General features: G+C 36.8%; 3 protein-coding genes across 3 annotated transcripts in view; all 3 read right to left on the minus strand.

Annotated features, from left to right (window-relative positions):
* The window catches only part of LOC132158780 (dual specificity tyrosine-phosphorylation-regulated kinase 1B-like), a 54,455-nt gene extending 44,731 nt beyond the window's left edge, over window positions 1-9,724 (minus strand). The window contains exon 1 of the mRNA XM_059568350.1: window positions 8,977-9,724. The gene's annotated coding sequence lies outside the window, so the exon portion shown is untranslated. The remainder of the gene's footprint in view (window positions 1-8,976) is intronic.
* A 2,116-nt stretch (window positions 9,725-11,840) lies between these two features.
* On the minus strand, window positions 11,841-18,896 carry alkbh8 (alkB homolog 8, tRNA methyltransferase). Its single transcript, XM_059568358.1, has 11 exons — window positions 18,603-18,896; window positions 17,995-18,229; window positions 17,781-17,912; window positions 17,535-17,630; window positions 16,900-17,004; window positions 16,752-16,822; window positions 16,332-16,438; window positions 15,991-16,142; window positions 14,514-14,770; window positions 14,224-14,373; window positions 11,841-12,498 (listed from the first exon to the last, which is right to left on the minus strand). Exons 1-11 carry the CDS (start codon window positions 18,723-18,725, stop codon window positions 11,950-11,952), a joined length of 1,977 nt encoding a protein of 658 aa, XP_059424341.1. The 5' UTR covers window positions 18,726-18,896; the 3' UTR covers window positions 11,841-11,949.
* Window positions 18,897-19,639: 743 nt separating this feature from the next.
* LOC132158809 (rRNA 2'-O-methyltransferase fibrillarin-like) lies at window positions 19,640-24,563 on the minus strand. The gene is made up of 9 exons (XM_059568394.1): window positions 24,409-24,563; window positions 23,491-23,610; window positions 22,793-22,930; window positions 22,619-22,713; window positions 21,742-21,912; window positions 20,573-20,705; window positions 20,376-20,488; window positions 20,136-20,281; window positions 19,640-19,995 (listed from the first exon to the last, which is right to left on the minus strand). The coding sequence occupies exons 1-9, from the start codon at window positions 24,416-24,418 to the stop codon at window positions 19,971-19,973; spliced, it is 951 nt and encodes a 316-aa protein (XP_059424377.1). The 5' UTR covers window positions 24,419-24,563; the 3' UTR covers window positions 19,640-19,970.
* Window positions 24,564-25,239: the final 676 nt, after the last annotated feature.

The raw sequence follows: 25,239 nt of genomic DNA on the forward strand, positions 1-25,239 counted from the left end.
ACTGATACCATGCTGAATTCAATCAGAACACTGGGGCTAAACAATCTAAAACATGGACGTCATCACAAAAATAACTATTATAACTATACTAAAGCTACATATAGCCTAGCTCAAATTACCAAGATCATCAAGCTCCTATTCAAACTGGCTTTTTGCAGTTCAACTAGTATCTGCCTAGAGATACATTACAAAGTTGGTAATACATACAAAGTTGGTAATGAAAATGTAAGATTTATTTTGACCTGTTACTGACTAGATATGTATAAATAGGTTGAAATGTACAGAAGCTGGAGATGAGGCCTAGCATATAACAAATGCTATATCTTTAGCAAATGTGCTGCTCATGCAGAAAATGCTGGTTCCAATCAAACATCCGGTTCCAACTCTCCATCTATAAATATATAGACATTAGGGCTGTGTAAAAAAATTTGATATCTCGATATTAATCGATGAACTTTTTTACGGAACGATATCGATTCTTCAACCCCAAGAATCAATTAGTCTAGCATGTTTTCAGTTAATGGACGGAACGTTGAAGGGCACTTCCCATCCAATAAATCGCTATAAGCATTGTGCTTTGGTGCTTTATTATGAAACAAAGTCAGGTTTCAATTTATGTCCATTGTATTGCTGTATTTAACTTTAGTACAACTTTACAATCTGTATCCTGTCTCATCTAATCGCTCAATCAGTGTTTCAGCTGCGCAAAGACGTCAATATAACAGCTTTTAAACAATGTCACATCACATTTACCTCAGAAACAAACATATTCGGTGACCATAAACTCATTAGTCAGCAAAAAAGGGTATTTCACTAAATATATGGACCATATAACATATTCATTATCATTTTGACTGTTCTTATGTTTTACAAAATCTATAAATTTTTCATGACAGCCACCATTTAAATATGTATATTAAAAAACTATTTGAAGTAGAAATATTATGTAGCCTAATATTAACTTTATTATTTGAAAAACGTCATTGTGTTGTTTTAACAGCTGTATGCTATAGCTTACAAATCAGTCAATTTTAACCTTCAATATTACAGTAATGTAGTACCAAATGACTCATGTACATTAGTGTTGGGCGATATGGTCATTTTTCAAATCGTCAGCCCGTGAGGTCGACGATACACGATATTATCGAGCATGGGTGGAGCAAGAGAGAGACTCTTTTTATTCTTGTCATATCATAACTATTTGGTGTTTTAAACCACGCAGGTGTGCAAGAGAGATCCTATGGAATCACCAATAATATAAAAAAATATACTTGAAAACATGCTGATAAACTAACGTTAAATATAAAAATACTGTATTTAAAACAGCTACAACTGTCATATCTCGCGTCCTGTGACAAATCTGCCACATCTGCGCACGGAAGTTATCAGTCTAAATGTTCTGCAAAATCAATGTGAAAATCAATAGATTTCATCAAGTCCAACAGTTTAACACTAATATTGGACATAAACTAACACGTTCAATATAAAGTATTCAAACATGTTAGTTGATATATTTGGAGTAAAGTTGAATTGAACTGATGCATCAGTCATACAGCGCTCCGGACCGCGCGCCTCATGATGAGCTCGACGCACCGCCACAGAAACAAGAATGAGACGGATTCTGACATAACTGTGGCATTAAACTCAGTGAGGGCTCGTTTAAAATGGTGCACGTATATGGGCCGTTCAGATTACTTGTTAAAGTGCAATGAAATACCTTATATCTGCAGTTGATGTTCGTCTGTTTGTGGATGGAAACTTTGTAACGGCCAAAACTATGTATTGTGCATGCATCACATTATAGTGCGGTGTGCATGAAAATAATAACAAGGCGGCAGAGCGAACTTATCCATAGTGGTTCTCACCAGTGTTGGGGGTAATGCATTACAAGTAACGCGAGTTACGTAATCAGATTACTTTTTTCAAGTAACTAGTAAAGTAACGCATTACTTTTTAATTTACAAGAAAATATCTGAGTTACTTTTTCAAAAAAGTAACGCCAGTTACTTTGTATTCCCATTTTTTGACTGACAAGCCTCCTGTTCCCATATTGGGAGAAATCGGAAGTATGGAGGCGTTGTGTGCGCTGTGTGAACATAATGTTACTGTAGTTCTAGACTAAATGTGAATTTGCATTAATTCATCCCACTCACAAAAAAAACAAAAAACAAAACAGATTTAGTATTCATCAAAATTAATCAAAACAGTGAAATGCAAACTCAGAACATGACGCAAACCTGCAATAACTAAATATATTAAATAACACAAATGTATCTATTCCCATTTTATTAACAGTGTCTTTGCTGCTGACCTTTAATGATCCAGTTCAACCATACTAATAATTAAAAAATGACTTTAGATAAACTAACAATTGTGCTTCATTGTTTTTTTTTTATTGCTGAAGAGTGTTGAACCTTCTTCTGCTGTTTCTACACTACAGACGTGAATTTACTTTTCCTTCAGCCTGAGGTTTATTTATTACACTTTTTGTGGGCTTTTACATTTGCTATAAATAGAACTTCTTATATTAAAAACAATCAAGCCAGGCTCATATTTAAAAAGTAACGTGAAAGTAACACATTACTTTCCATAAAAAGTAACTAAGTAACTTATTTAGTTACTTTTTTTAGGGAGTAACGCAATATTGTAAGGCATTACTTTTAAAAGTAACTTTCCCCAACACTGGTTCTCACATAGTCCTTCTACGTCATCACCACATAGTGAGTGTTATAAGTGATCAGTCTTTAAGAGAAGGACTACGTGAGAATCACTACGGACAATAAGTTCGCTCTGCCGCCTTGTTATTATTTTGTCTTTACTTTATTTGTAACGCCAAGAAAGAATTAATCTCTGTTTGAAAAGAGCGCGTTGTCGTGTACCAGCCATTAAGTGTGGGACACCAACTACTCGTTTTCTATCGCTTTCATTTCATGGATTTAACGAGTTATCAGAGTCAAAGCGTTACAACTTCTTCAGCGAAGGGCTTTAATCCCTTTCGCGTGCGGTGTATGAAATAGGGTGCTGAAGTGAAATAGCTGGGCAGTTTGCTAGCTGAATTATAATAGGCCGCCTAATAAAAATAATAATAGTTATTATTATAATCTAATACATTAATAGGATAACGAGCCTAATATAGTCTTGATTATCGACGGAGAAATCTGCTTACGTCGATATCTCTGACAATAGTCAATACATGATACTATCGTCAATCGGCACAACCCTAATGTACATTTTACAGCTTTAGTTGAGAGATTGTACCTGATATAAATCCAAAATAACCAATATTGAATCAAATTGAAAGCTTGAATCAAATCGTGGAATTTGTGTCAAAACCCAGCCCTAATAGACATAGAATCAAATAGTATAGAAATTCAACTCACAATAGCAGACTAAAAATTGTAGTACATCCCATAATAGTTTGTTTACATTCAGTTTTAGTATACAACAACAATAAAACAATGCCTTTTTCACCTTGGGAACTAACAAATGAACTCAATGTTGTGGTCATGTCACGCACTTGACTTTAAATGACTATTCTCTCATGGTGCAGGGATTTGCACAGGATGGATAAAGATTACTAAAATGATGAAGAAATGTCTATTTTGGGAGCAGCTCATAACATCTTTATCTCATCCTGCTCCACCAATGACTTTCTCGCTCTCTCTCTGACACACATCCATCTCTAGACCTTTCCTTTTAGTCTTTCAACTGAATAGGAGATCCATTTATACTTATTAATCAAGATCTCCCTTTTACCTTTCCCGTCTTCCAGACTCGTTCCTCCATGCATTTCTACTCAGTCACCCTCACTCTCTCTCCATCTCAGAGCTGCGTTAAGCAGGTCAGCAAGGCAGGGATGCTGAGAGGGAAAAAAGATCACCACGAAGATGAGCAGCTCCCTCTTATCACACACATGCACAGAGGATGTTAAAGCACACATGCATTCTGACCAGACTCCCACATGCATCACAATAAGGCCTAAAAAAAAAAAAGTTTGGTTCCGGTTGGTTGTCAGTTGAGGTCATTGGTCGGTAGGGATTTTTTTTATTTTTTTCTCCAGTGGCAGTTTTACACACGCACACACACACGCGCGCTGATTTTAAATGTGTGTACCGGTACTTTTACGACAGTGATTCTGTATTCCCGTTTAAAGTCTGTTGTTGCCATAGACACGCAAAACGCACACACACACACACAAAAAGCCTTCGCGGGAGTTTGACAGGCGATCTCATAGTAGATTAACATGGAGGATTTGAACTTGAAAAACGGAGTGTACAGACATCTTTTTGTAGTCAAACAACATTCTTTATGGTGTTCATTTATGTGGTTTATTTGATGCTATAAATTAACTAGAAGCAAGAGACGATCAGTTAGTTTTAACTGATGATCTAACTTACAGCGATCTGTTCGACACATTCAAGAGCCACAAAACGGTATTTATTGTTTACATTTCTTTAAAAAATGACCACATTTGAAAGGTGAAATAACCAAATGAGACTTTGTTTCATATTAAAAGTAAGCTGGTAATGTTAATGTCCTGTCTGTCAGCATGTTGTCAGTGCCCTCTCTGTTCCGCGATATATTGTTGACTCCCCCCGTGTTTCTCTTAATGTTACGATTTCCAAACCTTAAGTTATAGCTCACTTTAGGAATTGACAGTTAAAGGGTTTTGATGCAATACTTAATGGTTTTTAACGGATTACTTAAGTGTAAAACAGCATTTAAAGGAAACTGTAATTTAATTAACGATGTGTGAAAGACCGTTCTTCCCCAGTCTCATAAAATAAATTTGGGTCGCACATAAATTGACAGGGTCGGTCGGAAACCGGAACCAAACTAATTTTTTTTTTAGGCCTAACTTTATTTCTCCACACAAAGCAAGCTGAAGGCTTAAATATGGTAATAAAAGGTATAGCTTATACAGGTTTGTTTCCAGAACTACTGCTCTTGGATGGTTCTCTTCTGAACAATAAAGTATATGAAGGGGACCCATGAATGTTGTCAGAAGACTTTTGTGGATGTCTACTCAGATCATCGAAAGACGAGTAAATACAAAATGTGTGTGCAAAATTTGCCAGGGAGTTGCTAAGGCATTATAAACCATTTTTAGCATGTTGCCATGTTCTAAGGTGTTCTGAGTTGTTGCTATTGTACTGCTAGGTGCATACTTGCAGGCCTGAGTCAAAAGAGTGCCCACAAGTCTCTTTGGCTTTGTTCATACAATGCAGGGGAAATCAGATTTTATTTATCTAAAACCGGATTTTTTTGTATTTTTTTTTTTTTTTACATTTCAAATTGCATAACAAATCTGAATTCCCCCCCCCCCCCCCTGTTCAGGCTACAGGATAGACCTAGAACATAAAAAAAAGGATTAGTTATATATATATATATATATATATATATATATATTCTGTTCAGACTGCTAGCAGGCCTGGTATTACTGACAAAACTAACAGTATAGTGATTCACTATGTATTTACAAAGGTGAATAAGAAAGTCCGCTTTCGTTTTTTTTTTTTGTCCTATTAAGGCTACAAAAATGCATTTGTGTCACACAGGGAATATATAAATGTTAAAAAAACATTTTTGGTGCATGTGTGAATACGGCCTATTGCATTCTGCTTTCTAGATAAGCCTGAGAACAAAAATCTAAAGTTAAATCACTTAGAAATATAGTAGTATACATCTCATTAAGTCAAATGATGTAAGGTATAATAATTTACAACACATCCACAACACAACACATACAATACATACTAAAATACTGTTAAGGGGTTGTGCTTTAGCAAGCACCATTAATTATGTTCTACAAATAATTAGCTTAACCATAGTACCTTGAATGTCTAGATGGAAAACACAGCATCTGCTCAATGAAGTGCATTGCTGAAACTTACAGGGTTTCTGGCTCAAACACTGACCAAGACTGCATCGTGTAGAGGTGAGGACTAGACCAGAATGACTCACTCTCACACTCACACACACACACACACACACACACACACACACACACACATTACTGCTGCTAAGGGGTGCACCTCAGCAAGGCAGGATTCTCTTTGATATGTGCATGCAGTGGTCAAGAAAGAGTGCACAGACAGTAAAGGACATAAGCACTGAAACTCTCCCTACAGGAAAACATGTCCACAACATAACCAGCACCAAGCCAGACTGAGAAAAGGTATCATCCATACTGTTGCAAAAGAGATTATAAATTGGTCTGGATACAGGAGATGTCCCGTGTGATTTCTTTAAGAAAATCATCTGTGCTTTTATTATTTAGCTTTCCATTTCTCCCTACCGCCATCATGTCACCAACACCTGGCTAAATTACAGCTACTAGTCTCTCACGTACCCTAGGTATCTACCAGGCCAATTCAACATCTACAAAGCCACTGTGTGATTTTCATTACCAATTTATGAGCCAATGGGAAGCTGGAAGAAAACTACATTAGGAAGGCACAGGTGGCAACAGCTTATGGAAGGAGCCAAGATGCTCTTGACCGGAAGTCTGCTCTTGTATGCCCTTTTTATGGGTGACAAACATTATTATTCTGCTACAATACAGGGTCACAAAGACCTGAATTAACTTTTGGTCCTGCAATGTGACTATGAACTGCAGGGTTGACTCTAAAATCTTAAAAAAAAATCAATCCATCTCTCATGTGGTTGGCAAATGACACTATGAGAGATCCATTCAACTTGTGCTGACAACTCCTGAATCACATTGAAAAGAGTCTACATAATTCCCCAAATTAAACTTGTACAAACACTGGTTTTGCAGAGTATGTAGGACTGGCTCATGTATATGTGATTTTATTTTTAGTCTAAATTCAATAATGACATCAAAGTGACCTTTACTACCAAATGGACAGGTCACCAAACTGACAACACTCGAATGAGTTGAATGAGTTTAGCGAAACAGTGGAAAATGCTTTAACTAAGATCCCTTACAAGACAAAGCAATTAACGTTTAAGATGGAGTCTGTAAACATTTTCCAATGCAATTTCCCTGTAATGCCTCAATTTGATATGTAAATGAATTACATTTCTGTGGATCTCCTCAAATTAACCTATTTCTGTTCTTTGATTCAAGTCAATGAAAAAACTTGACCCAGGTCACCAAACCCTTTGCCCAGCTGGCAGTTTAGATAGTGACGAGCAACAGGAGCAAGTCTGTACGTGAGACTTACAAAACACTTACCAAATGGAGAACGTGCTTCAGTATAAACTGTTTTCATCCACAGAGCCACATGTTGACCCCACACACGCAAGCCATGCTTTAGAGGAAAAGCTTGTTAGGAGCCACATCCAAATCGATCTGTTAGGCTATATGCCATCTGATGAGTGAAGGGATTTGTCCTGATAGAGTAAGGGCAAAGTCACACAGGGACAGACGGACTGAAATACTGATAGGGAGGTGGGATATGGGAAATAAGCAGCACATTTCTACTCTAGCTTTCATCATGAGTTTACAGAAAGAAAAGCAAGAAGGGCCTAAATGCAGGTTAATATGCTCAAACAAGTCTATATAAACTGTATTTGCAGGAGCGTGTGTGTCCTCTCCTTCCAGAGCTATCAAATTTAGTAGCAGACCTGTTGTGAGATGAATGGGGAATACTGCCTCAGGTGGTCTTCGTAAAGACCAACTAGCTTGTGTCCATCCCAGTTTGATTTATGTCAGCTACAAGAATTGAATGGCAACTACAATGGATGTTCTCGCAGAATACACATCTGAAAGCGGTTTATGCCATACAGTATATTGTGTCCATTTGAGGCAACATGGTAAAATTTGAGTTTGAGGCTTGATGTAGTTCTAAAGTTTAAAAGTTAAGAGTACGAGCCATGCAAGACCTTGCAAAATACCTAGCCTAATATTACAAGTAAATCACTGGCTATCTCTTTAAATGGAATGAGTTTTCAATAAAAATACTTGAAAGCCCCCTTTATTATAAACCCACAGTATGTTTACAGTTGTTGCAATATTTCATACAATGAAGTTAGTTAGACTTTTCAGAGCTCCGTGTCACTCTGCCATGGACACCAAAAGAAATCCAAAAACAGAGCTTGTCACACATTAAAAATAAATAATGTGGCCAAAAAAACTAAAAGAAACTACAGAAGGTTGATTTATTCATGCTCGAGAGCACAAAAAAGCATGTAAAAGTTTAAATGATTCCGGAAAGGGAGATAAAAGAGTCACTATTTTAAGGGACAGGTGGCTCCTGCATTGCAACTGAAAGTACTGTGCATCAAAAGAGACAATCTCCTATCATGCATCTCTTTTTTCCCACCTCAAAGAAGCCTAAATCCAAGATGGTTCTGAAAAATAATCAAAGCATGGATCCTATCTAACACAGTGGCAATAATATGCCTGTTTAAACCATTCCTAAAGGTGACAATGTCTAAGGATGCAGTATAATGGCTGATCGAGATGGCAACATGCAGAAGAAGAGCAGAAGTGTGTCCATTTTGAACCGGCATTGCTACTTCAGCACCACAGCAGAAGCCTTGCAGAAAACGCTATGGAGATGAAGGGTGTAGGCATAGCCAGATTCATCCACACACTGGGCGAAATAGAGACCTGGGTAAATGGGCCATATCCAAATGTATTACAGAATTGATTGTAATAAGAATCGGCCATATATTTCCCTCCAAGCATCACGAATGTGCACGTATGAACATTAAAATGAAAATTGTAACGTCACCCAATATATTAAGATCACTGGAATAAAGTCGAGCTTTTATTCACACAAAAATTCCTAGCACGGTCATATGTTTTGTTAAACGGTAAATGCGTTAAAAACCAACCAGATATCTGTCGAATTTCGATAGCTTTCAGGCATTCTGTGCACAAGATTTGCATCCCATGCAACACCGCAGTTTTGCATTAATGTAATTGTGGCCGAGCTGATGCTCAGGCATTTTTTTTTATATCTGTTTTGCGTGTTGAGAAACCAACTGTAACGTTAGTCTTACCTCAGCTTCGTGTCCAGCTTCCCAAAACAGCCATTAGCAGTATTCCCCCTTTACCGTCCGATCATCCGCCACACAGGTAACGTTACCGGGGCGGACCGAAAACCCGGCAAAACGACCCCCTCCCCCCGAACCGCCACCCCTTCGGACGGGTTTCTGCGATCGTCTCCCGAAAAAAAAAAAATACTAAACAAGCAGGCTATCGTCTTGTCGTCGATCTACAATCCCTCTTCAGCACATCTGTCTTTCTTTTCACGGTCCCCCAGAAGCACAAATGAGCGCGGCAGGAGCATCTTCAAACCTCCGGCGCGGCCAACCGCCGATCCGGTGAGCAGCGGCACATGCAACGGTGACAACCGCCTCTCGGTGCTCCACGTTAGTCCGCCTCGATGTGGGACAGAAATCGCTGGTAGTAGCGGTGATGGTAGTGTGTGGGTCTCGGCGGCTAGCGCTCGGGCTAACCGCGATCACATCGCCTAGCAGTGGCAGTGTAGTAGCGCGTCGCTCGCGATGGTTTGGAGCAGCAGCGAGAGGTGGTGGGGTGAGAAGAGTGATTAAATGGGGAAAAAAAGGAAAAAGAAAGAAAAACGGATTAACTAAATCGGGGTTTCACCGTCGCACCGCTACAAGTAGCGATGTGCATTCGCCAGGGACCCCCCCTCACTGCCGTTAATCTCGGATCGGCTCCGAGGCTGCTCGTCGCTAGTAGAGAGGGTCTGCACGGTAAAGCGCGTCCCCGCTACAAAGCGCGCTCGCCTCGGTGTGTGTGCGCAGTGTTCACAAAATGGCCGCCTAAACAAACCCTACAACGGACTGCGCCCAGCGGCTGTTAGCGCGATTTGCCTCGGCAGGGGAGGAAAACGATACTTTTACGGGAACGATGATTTAGAAAACGCCCGTTTCAAGCTATTAGATAAAGTGATAGGTTGCTTGAAGCCCAGGCAAACTAACAATGCCGAGGCTGTGGAGATGTGAAGCAGTTTACTCAGAGATAATCTGCGACCATAAATGGTTGACTGAGAAAACTTTTTATCTTAATTTAGCTCGACGTGTGTATTTCAGCACAACCGACGTGGGACATGACAATGATGAAGTAGTTGGGATTTCCCCCCCAAAATTTTTTATTAAGTTAAGAAGTTACATTTCCCCCCGCTCGAAAACAGTTTAAGGCCGTTTGCTGATCACAGTGTTTTTTTAAGAGATGTTTGGGGCTTTTTAGACTGGCCTGGCCAGTTTGGTAAGAGACCAGTTTAAACACAAACAAACCAGTTTAAGCTATTATTTTTCATCTGAAAAGTAGCCATGCGTCCCATTACCTTGACTATATATTTTTAATACTTTGATCTATACAAATGTCTAAATATTTTGGGCTTTACAAAGCACAACTTCCTGCAAAGTTAGGTTTCATGCTTCATAACCGTTAAAACAAACGCCACCGCAAATATATCGTATAATTTATTTATTTCATGAAACCACTTGTCTCTTCTGCGATACACTTCATTCGATTTGGTTAGTTATTTGATAGTGCTCAAATATAAGTCACTAATGACACTAGTTGATAAATCAAATTTATATGTAGTTCTTCAAGAAAGTTTTATCGAGGACGGGGTTGTGCAGTGGATGTGAAACTGATTAAGTTAACCGAGGTCTTTATTTACATCCTCTTTCATCATCATAACATGAATTCCTCATTGTTTCAGGCCGAGGGGCACGATTTAAAACCGTCTGAATGTGCCAATGGGATAAAAAGACAAGGTCACAAATGTGACCAGCTCTCCCCACACCAAACATATTTATAGGTGTCTTTGTTCCTAACCTTTTAAGCTTTAACATTCACACGTCTGTAAGATTGTGTGAGGACGTGAAGACTGAAAAAGTCCGTCATAAACTGACCCTTGCGTCCCCTCTAGTCTTTCTTCATGTGTGAGACCTACCGTAGTTTATGATAAAACGCAAAAGTATATATTTTTAATTGGATTATAAACGAATTGAGCCACCAGGTCAACCTAGGTTACTAAAAATGTAAAAATGCAGGAAGTTCGTCATCACACTCAAGGTGAAAGTTCATACCTTTACCTCTGACAGCTAGGGATCGACGCCATCTAGTGGTGTACAAAAATACAACAGAGTTCAACAGCGTAGAAAACCGAAAACAAGCTTTTCAGGTCAGTAAATACGTTATTTTTTTTTTAAAGAAATGAATACTTAAGCAATTGATCAAAAGTGATAAAGGCATTTGCAATGTCTTTTTGTAACATTCATTAAAGTTGTTTTCATAACTCATAATAATAAGAAATGTTTCTTGAGGGACAAATCATTATATTAAAATGATTTCCGAGAATCACGTGACAATGAAGACTGGAGTGACGGCTGCTGAAAATTCAGCTTTGCATCACAGGAATAACGTGCACTTTAAAATATATTAGAACAGAAGACTTATTTTAAATATTGAACTTTTTTACAATATTACGGTTTCACTGTATTTTTTGATAAAAAAAAAAAATACTTCCTTGGTGAGCATATGAGACTTCTTTCAAACACAATAAAAAATCTTACCAAATGTAAACTTCTGAACAGTGCTGTAGAGAGACGGAGCTGGGACCCCTGTATGCATAATGCAGAAAATTTATAAGGTTACATTTTAAGCTTGGGCACTAATAACATGCAAAAATGTTAATGTATTGACATATTTATGGTGCTTACCTCGCTTTAGTGTAGAGGTTAAGTGGTAAAAGCATAAATCAGGTTGACGTTAACATTACAACAGTTTTTCATTGCAGGAGAGAATTTAAGTGAGGTATGTTTTGCACCAGAAAGAATACAAAGCAACATTTTGTACTGCTTTACGAAAACTGAACATATTCAGGAACGATTCTTCAGGTGTTTTATTATTTGTCACTGCATGCATGAACATTTTATTTTAAAACTGCATTTATACAATAAGCTATAATAGATTTTCTTCGGTGGAATATTGTTCTATGAAGAGTCACCATGTGTCTTCTCCAGTTCCACACACCAGTTACCCTGATCATGGTAGCTCCTAAGCACTTTAACAGCTGTCACACAACAGCACATCTCTTCCAGCTCTCCCTGCTGGAAGACGTGATAGTAGCGGTGGAATACAGGCCCCTGACTCGTGTTCTCCAAGGGGCCCTTTGTGCTTCCTATCTGCTCTCCCTTGGTCTTATCCGCATTACATTTGAGGTGCCACGGCACCAGGAGATCTTGGGAAAGAAAAGCTGTGCGGTTAGTATGGATGTGGATTCTGGGCTGTGTCACATTCTGCTCCTCTGTGTATTTCATGTCTGAGGCAGTTTTCCCATCATGCTCCTCCTGTTGGTCGAACATGTTTTCTTCTGTTTCAAGTTCACCGCTTCTCTCCACACTAGCTCCAGTTGTTCGTTCTTTCAGATATTTTGATTTCTGCTTGTTGTATTCCTGCTCCATGGCCCAAACGTAGATCAGAGCTCTTCCTCCCACCTTTAATAACCGAACCAGCTCTCTGACAGCAGCCTGTCTTCGCTCCTAACAACACATGCACTTTGTTCAGCATCGTGTACAGATTTGCATATTACTTTTTTTTACATTTATGTATTTAAAAGATGTTTTGATCAAAAGTGATTTATATTGCATTTAAAATGTACATTTTGTTAATTCATTAAACAATGAACAACTGTTAGAGACAGAAGAACACAGGAAATCTTTTTTTTATATTTTTATGAGATTAAAAGGCTCATGTACTATAAAAATATTTAGGAGAAAAAACTATTTATTGAAAATAAGCTGTAAAAATACCTCATTCACAACTTAAAGCCACCAGATAAATAACTTTCATGTGGAGGTAATAAGAAAAACAGAGATATTATTATTCCTAAACACCAGAAAAATTAATGATTACATTATCAAAGTAAAATGTATTAAAGTATAAAACACACTACTGTTTAAACGTTTGGGGATTTTTTAGTGTTTCTGAAAGAAGACTTACTGCATTTATTTGATTAAAAAGTACATTTTAAAATGTCTAATTTATTTCTGTAATTGCAAAGCTGAATTTTTAGCAGCCATTAATCCAGTCTTCAGTGTCACGTGATCTTTCATAAATCATTTTCTGATTTGCTGCTCAAGAAACATTTCTTATAATCATCAATGTTGAAAACAATTGTGAAGATTAATATTTTTGTGGAAACCATGATAGATCTTATGTTTTTTTTAAGCAAAAATTTTAAAAGAACAGAATTTATTTGAATTTGAAATCTTTTGTAACCAATTTATCATCACATTTGATTAATTTAATGCAGATTCCTTGCTGAAAAAAGTATGAATTTATTTAAAAAAAACAACTTTGAAGCTGTAGCCTTTATGTTAGTTGACCAACGCACTGGTGCTCAATGAACAAATAAGGGTTATTTCTCTCACAGCATCAAAAAAGGCATGTTTCATGTCACAAAGTAGGTGGAAAATGGTTGTGAAAACTAAATTATGAAAGACAAATAACATTATTACAGTGCAAGTGGACTTCAGAGGAAGTTCACATGTGACCCTGGGCCACAAAACCAGTCATAAAGGAACATTTTTCGAAATTGAGATTTATACATCATCTGATAAGAAGCAGAATAAATGATCTTTTCACTGATGTCTGTTTTTTTTTTAGGTTAGGTCAATATTTTGGCGGACATCCGAGTGTAAAACGCCTTTAAAGTTGTCCAATGAAGTCCTTAGCAATGCATATTACTAATCAAACATTAAATTTTGATATATTTATGGTAGAAAATTTATAAGATATCTTCATGGAAACATGATCTTTACTTAATATCCTATTTTTGGCATAAAAGAAAAACGCATAATTTTGACCCATACAATGTATTTTTGGATATTCCTACAAATATACCCCTGTGACTTAAAGCTGCACTCTGTAACTTTTCCCGCTCTAGTGGTTAATAAACAGAACCGAGTGCGTCTTGCAAAACAATACTGTAGTTGGAGCTACTTCTCTCTGTTTATGTCCATGACGAATCACGCAGGTACTGGGCTACTCCGCAGCGTTACCTACCCAAACTAGTCTAAAATAGTCCAAATACAAACTCTTATTATAGGTGTACTATACTGATTCATGGTGTATTCGCTTATTATATATATTTTGAACACAAAATGTTCTGAACTGCAGCTTTAAAACTGGTTTTGTGGTCCAGGTTCACAGATAATATTTATATTAAAATAAGTTTTTCCCCCTTAATTACACAGTATGCTCACCTGTGTTGAGAAATGATGTATGACTGCAATAGAGATGCAGGCATCACAGCTGCCACTGCGCAGGGGGACAGACAGCGCATCTGACACGAATGCCTCATAGGCCCGCTCAACACAGATCTGCACTAGATTAGCACTGCGGTCACAGCCCATCTACAAATGGACAGACAATAGAGGTTACATCCGAGATCTCCATTAGTGAAAGAGTTAAAGTAATGGAAATCATCATAATTGTAACTAATAACCATGACCTGTCAGACCAAGTCCATCTTACTTCCTGGTACATTACTTACTGATATGACTTCAGGGTTGATCCCCAGGTATTTGCCATTGCCACATCCGATGTCTGCCAGAATACTTCCAGGCGCCAGTGACAGTAGGAAATCTCGCACGCGGGGCCACGGTGAGTGTCGTGTGCTGCTGAAGTGGGAGGAAATCTCTTCATAGACCTGATGAACATACTGCTCCTCTAAATTACACGCATCACCTTCAGCAACAGGCACAGTAGGTTGAGAAGGCGGCTGCCGGCTATCACATACAGATGGATAGGCTACAACAGGAAATAAAATGATTCTTGTCATGAATGTACATGATTTTTGTATATTTAAAAAATAAACAAACGCAGAATGACCTTCATATATGTGATTTATATGTCTGTGGACTACTATTCAAAGTTTGGGCTTGGTATGATATTTTAAAAATATATGTTTAAGAAAAGGTCTCTACCAAGGGTCTATATATTTGTTCAGAAATAAAGTAAAAACAGTAATACGGTGAAATATAAACTTATAAGGCTGAAATGCTGTGATGAATTTTCAGCAGTCTTCAGTGTCACATGATCCATTCAGAAATCATTCCACTATGCTTTTTTGTTGCTCATGAAACAATTCTTTTTATCATCAATGTTAAAAACAGTTGTGCTGCTTAAGGTTTTTGTAGAACTGTGATATATTTTTGTCAGGGATAGTTCACCAGAAAAATGAGAATCATTAATTACTCAGCCTCATGTTGTTCCAAACCCGTATGACCTTCGTTCATCTTTGCAACACATATTAAGATATTTTTGAGGAAATAACACTGTCAAGGCCCAGAAAGGTAACATCTAGGGTAACAACAAATAGTCCATATGACATCAGTGGTTCAACCGTAATTTTATGAAGCTACAAGAATTCTTTTTGTGCGCAAAGTATTTATATATAAAGATTTTATTCAACAATTTCTTCTCTCACACATGCATTGTGGTACTCTCATGAACGCGTTGCAGAGAGTGACACAGAAGAGAAGAAATTGTTGAATAAAGTCGTTATTTTTTGTTTTTTTGTCGCACAAAAAGTAATCTTGTTGCTTCATTAAATTATGGTTGAACCACTGATATCACATGGACTATTTTAATGATGTCCTTACTAGCTTTCTGGGCCTTGAACCTGGTAGTTGTGTTGTTGTCTATGGAGGGTCAGAGAGCTCTTGGATTTCATCAAAACTATCTTAATTTGTGTTCTGAAGACGAACAAAGGTCTTATCGTTTTGAAATGGCATTAGGGCGAGTAATTAATGACAGAATTTTCATTTTTGGGTAAACTATCCCATTAAAAATAACAGCAATTATTTAAAATAGAAATTAAAAAAAAAATCTTGCTACTGTCACTTTTAATGCATCCTTGTTAAAATAAAAGTACTAATAAATGTAAAAAAATAAAAATAAATGTAAATGGTACTGTACTTAGAAATGACAAATATTTGCTTGCCTAAGCAAATACTTCACGCGCTCACCACAGTTGCAGGGTACATGTCTGATTTTGCGGAACGTCAGAGATGTCCTGGTACCACGACGGCTCAGGGTCAGATTACTCAAATCAGAGGTCATGACCCCTGACCCTTCAACCTCCGACACTGGTACCACATCAAATTTCCGAGGTGTTATGCTGACATGAAACATACACAAAACATGTTCATCTCTCCATGGAACAAAGGATTTATAATATAATAATATAATATAATATACTTTCAAATCCAAAGAACGTATAGGTGTTTAGTATTTGGTTGTCTGCACATATTTGGGACATATATTGTATTTAATGTATATGTACAAAAAAAAAGATCAAGTTTCTCACCCGTGAGTCCACAGATAACGGCTCTCTCCTTTCATCACTAGCAGACTCCGCTCTGGCAGCACCACAGCGACAGAACGCCCGTCAGGATGTTTAAAGTCCATTACTGTCTATAGGAAAATAGCACGATGTCTATATGGATCCATATAAGAAAATCATGACGTTCATTTTCCATCTTCATCTTTGTTTTGACCAAGGAAAATCAGATAATCAATAATGTTGCTGCACCATGACCAATCAATAAGGCTACAAACAGGTCTGGTGTAACAGAACACCCTGACCCACTAATGTGTTTCATGCAAATCTATGAAAAATGTAAACAGAATCATATCATACAGAAACATATCGTATCATATTCCCAAAAATAAACATATTTCTGGTAATCCATAATTACTGACATTTTAGTGCTTCATTTATTCATACCTTTGCTCCGAGACTCAAGGAAAGGATGGGATCCTCAAAAGCAGAGTGAGTGTCCACATGAGGGGGAATCCCTGTACCAGACAATAACATTTAGTCCTAGAGGCAGACATAAATCTCCCATCGGCTGCACAAATACACGATGTACTACCTTGTCCACTTTGGTATTGGTTTACAGTGAGCTGGTCTGGAAGGACACTTATGTGGCCATCAGCCAAACATCTTTGTAATAAAGCATCACATTCTGCCGGCAGGCCTGAAATGACAGGTGTCTATTCAATTTTAGAATTAAGACATTTAATAATTAGATAGTTGAGATTGTGTGTAAATACATACACTACCATTCTGATATTTAGAGAAAACGAATACTTTTATTCAGCAATGATGCATTATGTTGACCAAAAAGAAACAGTAAAGACATATTATTTTAAATAAATGCAGAATTTTTTTTGTTGTTGTTTGTTTTACTTTTTATTAATCAAAGAATCCTGAAAAAAACAAATGTAGCATGTTTTCCACTGAAATATCAAGCGGCACAAATGTATTCAACATTTAATGTAAAAATCATGACTAGAGTAAATGGCAGCTAAAAATTCAGACATTACATGAATTATATTTTAAAACATTAAAATAGATGTTGTCTTACATGTTATATTTTACAATATTTCTGTTTTTACTGTGTTTTTTTTTTAAAGTAATAAGTGGGTATTACAAACTTCTTAAAAAATATTTCAAAAACACTCATCACAAAAAAATGTGATGCAAAAAATTTAGAAATTTTCATACCACTTGGTAAGGGCTTGTCTTTGTCAACGTTGTTATTATCGTACCGAAACTTATACCCATAATGCTTTACTCGTCTGTGTTTTAAAGCTTTCTGCACTGCAACACAAAAATAAAACCATTATCATTACTACTATTAAATAAGTCTGCTACATATGAATATGTGACAGAGGATTAAACAAAGTAATGTTTTTTTTTTAATTTGCTGATTTACACTAATTCTTATTGAGGCTCTCAAGTATCTCTTACTTGTGACATCATCAGTATGTGGCATCCAATCAACAGCCTGAAGCAGCTGAAGCTCCTCCTCTGGAGACACAAAATCCTCCAACACAGACAGACCAGGAGGCAAAGCACAGGACACACTCCTGTCACCATCCACTGACAAACAAAGTTGAGATCCATTACAAACACTTTGTTGTAAGGCTCACTGAATAGATTATATAAGACTCATGTGACACACCTTTCTCAACATAGCTGAAATAAAGCATCACAGTCTGATCGTGACATTGCAGTGCTCGTCCATTGAGGAGTGTGTATGCATTCTGGCCTGCTTCTGTTGAAGAATATGTCACAAACGCATATGGTTTCGCTGGAGGGGTGAGGAGAGACTCGACAGTACCTCCCTCTTTGAGGACCTCCAGCAGTGACTCTCTGCTCACTCCATTCCCCAAACCTCCATTAGACACCACCAGATGCTACACAACAGACAATCACGAACACACATTACTGACTGCCTTTATGAGCCATTTATGCCAAGCAATGAACTGCATGTTTCACCATTTGAAAGAATGGGGCGTTTATGCATTTGACAAACTTCACCAAGAGACTTGTTACTGTATGAAATATGCAGAAGCATGCAACTTTTACCAATTATTAATTCATAACTATAATCAGCATTCATTTACAAAAGAGTACGCAGATTCAGTAGTATCTTATATATTTACAGACTGTAACAAAAACGTATTTAGTATAACTAAAAGTGCTGACAGATAACAGTGCTGGCCATTTAAAAATCTTTGATCGATCCATATCCTACTGACAATTCATCAAAATAAGCTTCTTAAGTACCTTTGTGGGATGCGACGCTGTGCTTATGCCCTCGTGCTTCAATAATGTGTGGCTGACTTTAGTTTGCCTTCGAAGCAGTTTTTTCTCTTCTTTAGTTCTTCTCACACTTCTTGTGCCGTCCATGCTGCGGTCTATTGTGCAACCGCCTATTTGGTCCCCTCACGCAAGATCTTCATACTTGGTTCCTATTGTTTTTCTGAAATGTTAGTTTTGTTTCCATTTTGCGGAAACGATTTCTACACAGAACTACGAATCGTTTTAAAAGAACGTGACAGAAAATGAATGCCTTTCTTTACGTTGCGAGACGTGAGGAATAATTTAGTGATTTGGAATGATAGCAATAACCAAAGTGTTCTCAGTGATTAAATCAAACTATATCTACCATTTCGTTTTCACGAGTCTTTTTCAAATCTCAGTGCAGCATTATCAGTGTGTAAACACTTAATGCCCTTGATCAATGTGGTGTAGCTATAGCTTGATTTGGCCATCAACAATTTGTGAGAAATGCACGTGAGAATGAAGATTATATTCTGTTTGAGATCATGATGACTTATTTCCTATATAGATTTCAACTTTAATTTAAGCAATGAACTTAAAAAATGTAATGCTTTTTAATATTTATTAACATTTTTAAGTTTTATAATTACCTGCTTGTGATCACAGAACTTCTGGACAATGAAGCATCTGAACCTTTAGTTCACTAACAATACAGTTTACTATTTCACTAGCAAAGACATGCCTCACACAGTGCCTTGCAAAAAAAAAAAAAAAAAAAGGAATTTAATCAAAAGCTAGTTTGAAAAATCTACATACTTCAGAAGGGGTTCTGGGTACTTGTCAGATGATCATGCTGAGAAAACAGCATACAAGATTAAGACTGGCTTAACAAGTATTAAAGGCCGGTGATATGGGTTTATACTAATGCGTATGAAGTTTTGAATTACCTTCTTGATACATTCTTTTAGAGGTACAAACAAAAAGAATTAAAAATGTTACATTTTCTTTACTAAAAATATTCAAAAGAAACAAACAAGCTATTTATAAGCAAAACTGTTGATTTATTTAACAACACATCTAGCTTCCAATAATTCTTACAAGCAAAACACAAAATTCATCTTTCAGTACAGTAGATTATTACATGACAGATGATCATACATAGGGAAAAACGAGAGTTACTCTCCATAAAGAATATGTTGCCTGTTCCAATCAGGTATAAAGGGATACACTCCCAACCCTGAGGACAAGAGAAAATGGTTCACTATTTTTATCAGTCTTTTGTCATCTGCAAACTGTGGGTCCATCTAGCGGCAGAAGCAGTTATTTCAGAAGAAAGAAGGATGTGACTACTGATGAATTTCCAGAGAAACCCTACTTCTTCTGCTTGGGTGGCGGTCTGCAAAAAAATAAATAAACTTTAAGCACAACTTAATTGTAAAAGAAACATTTCAGACCAAAAGGTGAAGGAATCTAAATGCTTTCTTGAAGTATGAAAGTTCCTGCATAGTTCTCGTAAGTTTATGCATCAAGATTCACCTGTAGATTCCCACAACAACTGCGTGATCTCTCTCATACGGCTCCAGTGTCAGCTGCTCCTGAGGTTTCATGTTCTCAGAGCTCATCTTCTTAACCTCTGATGCAAACACTGCCTCTGGAGCGGCTGTTGAATCGATGCAGTTAGCCTGAGGAAGAAAAGACGGCAAAGTTAACAACTGAAGACTCGCAGGAAAAAAAAAAACGTGTCTAAACAACAGGATAAACTTATGCTTCTTTTACCTTGATGGAAATAACAAAATGTCCTCCATTCTTCAGGAAATTGTGTGCATTGAGGGCAACAATTCTTGTTTGGTCAGGCTGAGCAACATCAGCAAAGATGACGTCCACCATACCTGAGAAAACAGTGCAGTGCTTTATCAAACTGCCTTGAAATGTGCATTCTTTACCTTTCGTATGTTCACATCACAGGAACTTACCAACAAGCATGCGGTATTTGTGTGGGTGTCGTGCATCTTCAATGATGGGAATAATGTTGGTTCTCTTTTTGGCCACATTCAGCAAGTCTCTGCCTGATCTGTGGGAGAACTCCACAGCATACACCAATCCCTCCTACGAGCAGAAAATGAATAAAAAACTTAAAATGTCAATCAGTGTTTGCAGAAATTAAACTTAAATTCATATAAATAAAACAGCATTAACTAAATTCAAAATAATTCAGTAATTGAAAATGCTAAAACAGATTAAAACTACAAAATTAATTAAAAATTACTGAAACTACAACAGACAAATAAAAAAAACAAAGTAATCTAAGCCAAATAACAGCAGCAAAAAAAAAAAAAAAAAAAAAAGCAGCACAAAACGACAAACTAAAATTAAATATATATAAAAAAAAAATGCTAAACATTATTAAATGTTACAGTAGTATACAAAAACAAAGATAAAACTGCTATTGGAATAATTAATTGTAATTAATTTGCAATTTAAAAATGCCATTCCAACTTTATATTCACACAACTATAGCCCCTTTTTACCACGGCAGGAACATTCCCCAGGAACAAGGGACTTTGAGCTGGTACTCTGTGTTTCCAGCACAAGAATCAGAATCTAAATGAAGTTCCAGGTAAAAATCTGCCCCTCAGAAAGACCTTGTTCACAAGGGAGTACTTTTATAAAGGTCCAAAACTTTTGGGGGCGGGACTTGGCCACCGAACACGCTGATTGGTTGAGTTCACACAGCATTGTATTTAAACCACCATTTATTTGCATAATGTTTTTTTATTATATTACTGTCATTGTTTCATGAAATGTAGTTTTAAAACCATTTCAGTTTATTAATAGCCTATGCTAAAATGAAAACGAAAAGAGTCAGTGGTGTTTGAGATCACATTTCATCTTATGTAAATACAGAGAGGAAAATTGCAGTAGCCAGACTATTAGTCTATTCTTCATGGTACTTTAGACCACAATAGAAAAAAAAAAACAGCTTCCAGAGACAAATTGTTCCAGGTAATTTCGGTGGAAAAGCAGCTTATATTATTACAATACACAGTATTATGCAGAAAATTCACACTTTGTTTCAGTGTTTTATATTTGATGGTGATCTGTGCAGACGTGGACTAACAATTTTAAAAAGATATACACATACCGGTCCAACGATGTCAGAAACATGTGATACAGTAGTTCCTGATGCGGCTCCTAAGTACATGACCTTCGCTCCTGGCTTAATGTGGATCTGGTCAACACCTCCTAAAATGGCTGCGGCCAGCTTCGACCGGAAAGGATTCCATGCTCTGTACTCAATTTTAGTTTCCCCTTCCTTACATCAGAAAAAAAATGAACATGTTATGAATGCAGTGCTTTCTAGAGGTACTCTAGTGCAGTGTAGCTTTCTAGGACTAAACATTACCGTAATTGGTATAAAAAAAAAAAAAAAAATCTCTTAATAGCCCAACTGTTAGACCTACCTGAAAAATTAAAAAGCTATTTATTTCATTTATAGGCCTATCATTATTTTTTATCTGTAACATTCTTTTATCTGTGCTATTAGCAATTGGCTTGTCATTTTTTAATTCAATTCAATGTTTGAAATCAAGCCATCTCCTTCTACTGCAACAAAATTACCCCACTATAAAATCAAAAATACATTGAGTGAACAAAAATTGTGAGATGGCTAGTTATAATGATAATTGAACAATGTTTACATATGAATAAAAGCCTACATTAAAATCTGTCATATAAATTTGGTCTTTTCATTAGAAATTAGCCTACTGTTTGCCACCATTGATGAATTTATTTTTATAACATTAAAAACATCTATCTTTATATTCTGCAGTTCTTCCCTGCTGTAATGAATATCTATGCTTTTCAAAGTATCATATCGAAGTTACAAATTGAAGTATTGACAATTAATTTTGTAGGGTGCTAAAAATTTGTTAATTTCCAAAGGGTACCGTGACTTAAAAAAAAAAAAAAAGGTTGGGAAACACTGCTCTAGTGAACATTAAAGACTTCTATAGGCTCACCTCAACATTTATTCTCTTTTCTCCGTACACAGATTCTCCGACCACCATGTTCTTTGTGACCAGAGCGTCCTCTTTACCACGGCAGATAAAAACCCCTGCATTTTTAAACAGAACATGGTCATTCAACATTCTCAGAAACCACAGCAACTCAAAACTGTGACGTTGATGACCCACCTTCATGTCTGTGGGGCTCTACAGTCACCTGTTTGCCCCCTCTGAACCCTCCTCGTCCTCCCCGGCCCCTAGGAGTGCCCCGTCCGCCCCCTCGTCCACGGAAGCCACCATCACCTCCAGGGGACCGGAATCCTCCACCTTCATCAAACAAGAGATACCGCAGTTAAAATGAATGGAAACACAATGTCACATTTTCTTGCATACTAAACTAGAAAACCAAAAGTATACTTAAAGCACAGAAATATTGATTATACCCAATATTTAAATAATATTTAAATTTTTAAATTCTAATGTACTTTAAAATATAATTTATTCCTGTGATGCAAAGCTGAATTTGTAGCATCATTACTCTCTGTCTTCAGTGTCGCATGATCCTGAGGAAATCATTCTAATATGCTGATTTATTATCAATGTTGGATTTTTTTGGAACTTTTGATGACTTAAAGGTTAAAAAGGACTGCATTTGTTCAAAATGTAAATCTTTTCTAACAATCTTAGAAATGAAGCTTATTTATTCAGCTCTCAAAAAATGTACCCACATATGACTGGTTTTGTGGTCCAGGTTAAATACATAAACATACACACACCAGCTAACTAACACTTCCACGTATTAGCCAAATGTTACAAAAAATAACATACAATACCAGAATTACATATATAAAAGGAAATATAATGAAAAGAAAAGCAAACTTGCTTACCACCACCACCTCTACCTCCTCGAAACCCTCCTCTTCCTCCCCGGTCTCCTCCTCCTCTTCCTCCAAATCCTCCTCCTCTTCCACCAAAACCACCTCGACCACCTCCTCTAGGGCTGAAACCTGTCAAAAGAAGGCAAATATATTAATTCACTGAATGCATCACAGTAAGACTTTATTTCTGGCTAAACAAAGTACACTACAATCAAACATTACACCATTAGATAGCTTCAAACTGAGGTCAGACTTAACTAAAGTCCTCAACCACTAGACTCCACAACTAACTGTATACAAAGTTAAATTCCATTCACTGGTAACTTTAGTTTGTGTGTATAATATGGTTTTGTTACAGGTTGTCGACTGAACCAAAATTATTAGTTTTTACTTAGTTTTCCAGATGCACGGTCTGCCAGACAAGATATAATTTCCTAAACCCATGTGGTCCTCAACAATGTGTGAAAACTCGACGATGAAAACAATTCTGTGCACATTGTCCAGACAAAATGAAACGGGGAGGGAAAAAAAGTTGGTAAACTAGTGTGATTTTAGAAACAAAAGCTGATCTGGTGAAAAGCCATGTGCTCTTCCGCTCCGCGTGCGCAGCGTGGCTCGGTCGCTCAAACGCACAATGTTATGCACCGCAAGAAATATTATAGCCTAAATTAAAACAACGAATTTTACAATATGTTTATACGTAACACAGTACGACCACACTACTATGTTTAAAGAAATAAAAATAAAATAACAAAGTGTTATTACATTTCAGAAAAAGACCGTTTAGTGGTCTTAAACTTAAAGCGCTTGGCTAACTTGGTCGGCATGCTTACACGCGAGCAAAACCAACACTTCTAAACATTAATATTTGATCGCCAGACAATGAAAACAATCATATATGTATAAAAGAAACTATTATTGACTTACCTGGTCTCATTTTCCTTTATTGTGTATGGATGGATAATCCTGTTTTAATGATTCAAACAGCTGCCACTGATAGAGTCCGGTTGCTTTTGCTCCAGACACGTTCTGCTCTGATCTGGGGACACATGTGTGAGACGCACGTCTTTTCCCATAATGCACCTCCAAAAAAACGTGGCTCTTGCTTCTTAATTCCGCCTTCTAGTGGGAGACTTCGCAATTACAATAAAATCATGCAACTGCAGGGTTTCAAGGAATACTATTTTATTACAGCCTGTGCAATACTACCAGTAAGATATTTAATGTTGTTTAAAGAAGTATCTTCTGCTCACCAAGCCTGCATTTATTTGATCCAAAGTACAATTTTACTAGGCTATATAAATCAACTGTTTTCTATATATATCTGAATATATTTTTAAATGTTATTTATTCCTGTGATTACTACAGTCATATGATCCTTCAGAAATCATTCTAATATTCTGATCTGCTGCTTCAAAAACATTTATTGTTATTATGTTATTATGTTATTATGTTGAAAGCAGAGGAGTATAATTTTTGTTTCTTTGATGAATAGAGGGTTCAGGAACAGCATTTTTCTGATCTTTTGTAACATTATAAATGTCTTTATCGTCACTTTTGGTCAATTTAAAGCATCCCTGCATAAAAGTATTAATTTCTACAACCTGACTCCAAGCTTTTGAATGGTATAGTGAGTACATTTACAAACGTTTTTTGTTTGTTTGTTTGTTTGTTTTTCTCAGATAAGTGCTAATTTTCTATTCATTAAATAATCCTGAAAAAAAATTACATATATTAATAATAATAATACATATAAAT

This window comes from Carassius carassius, chromosome 15 (assembly GCF_963082965.1).
Source record: "Carassius carassius chromosome 15, fCarCar2.1, whole genome shotgun sequence".
In the NCBI taxonomy this organism is placed as follows: Eukaryota; Metazoa; Chordata; class Actinopteri; order Cypriniformes; family Cyprinidae; genus Carassius; species Carassius carassius.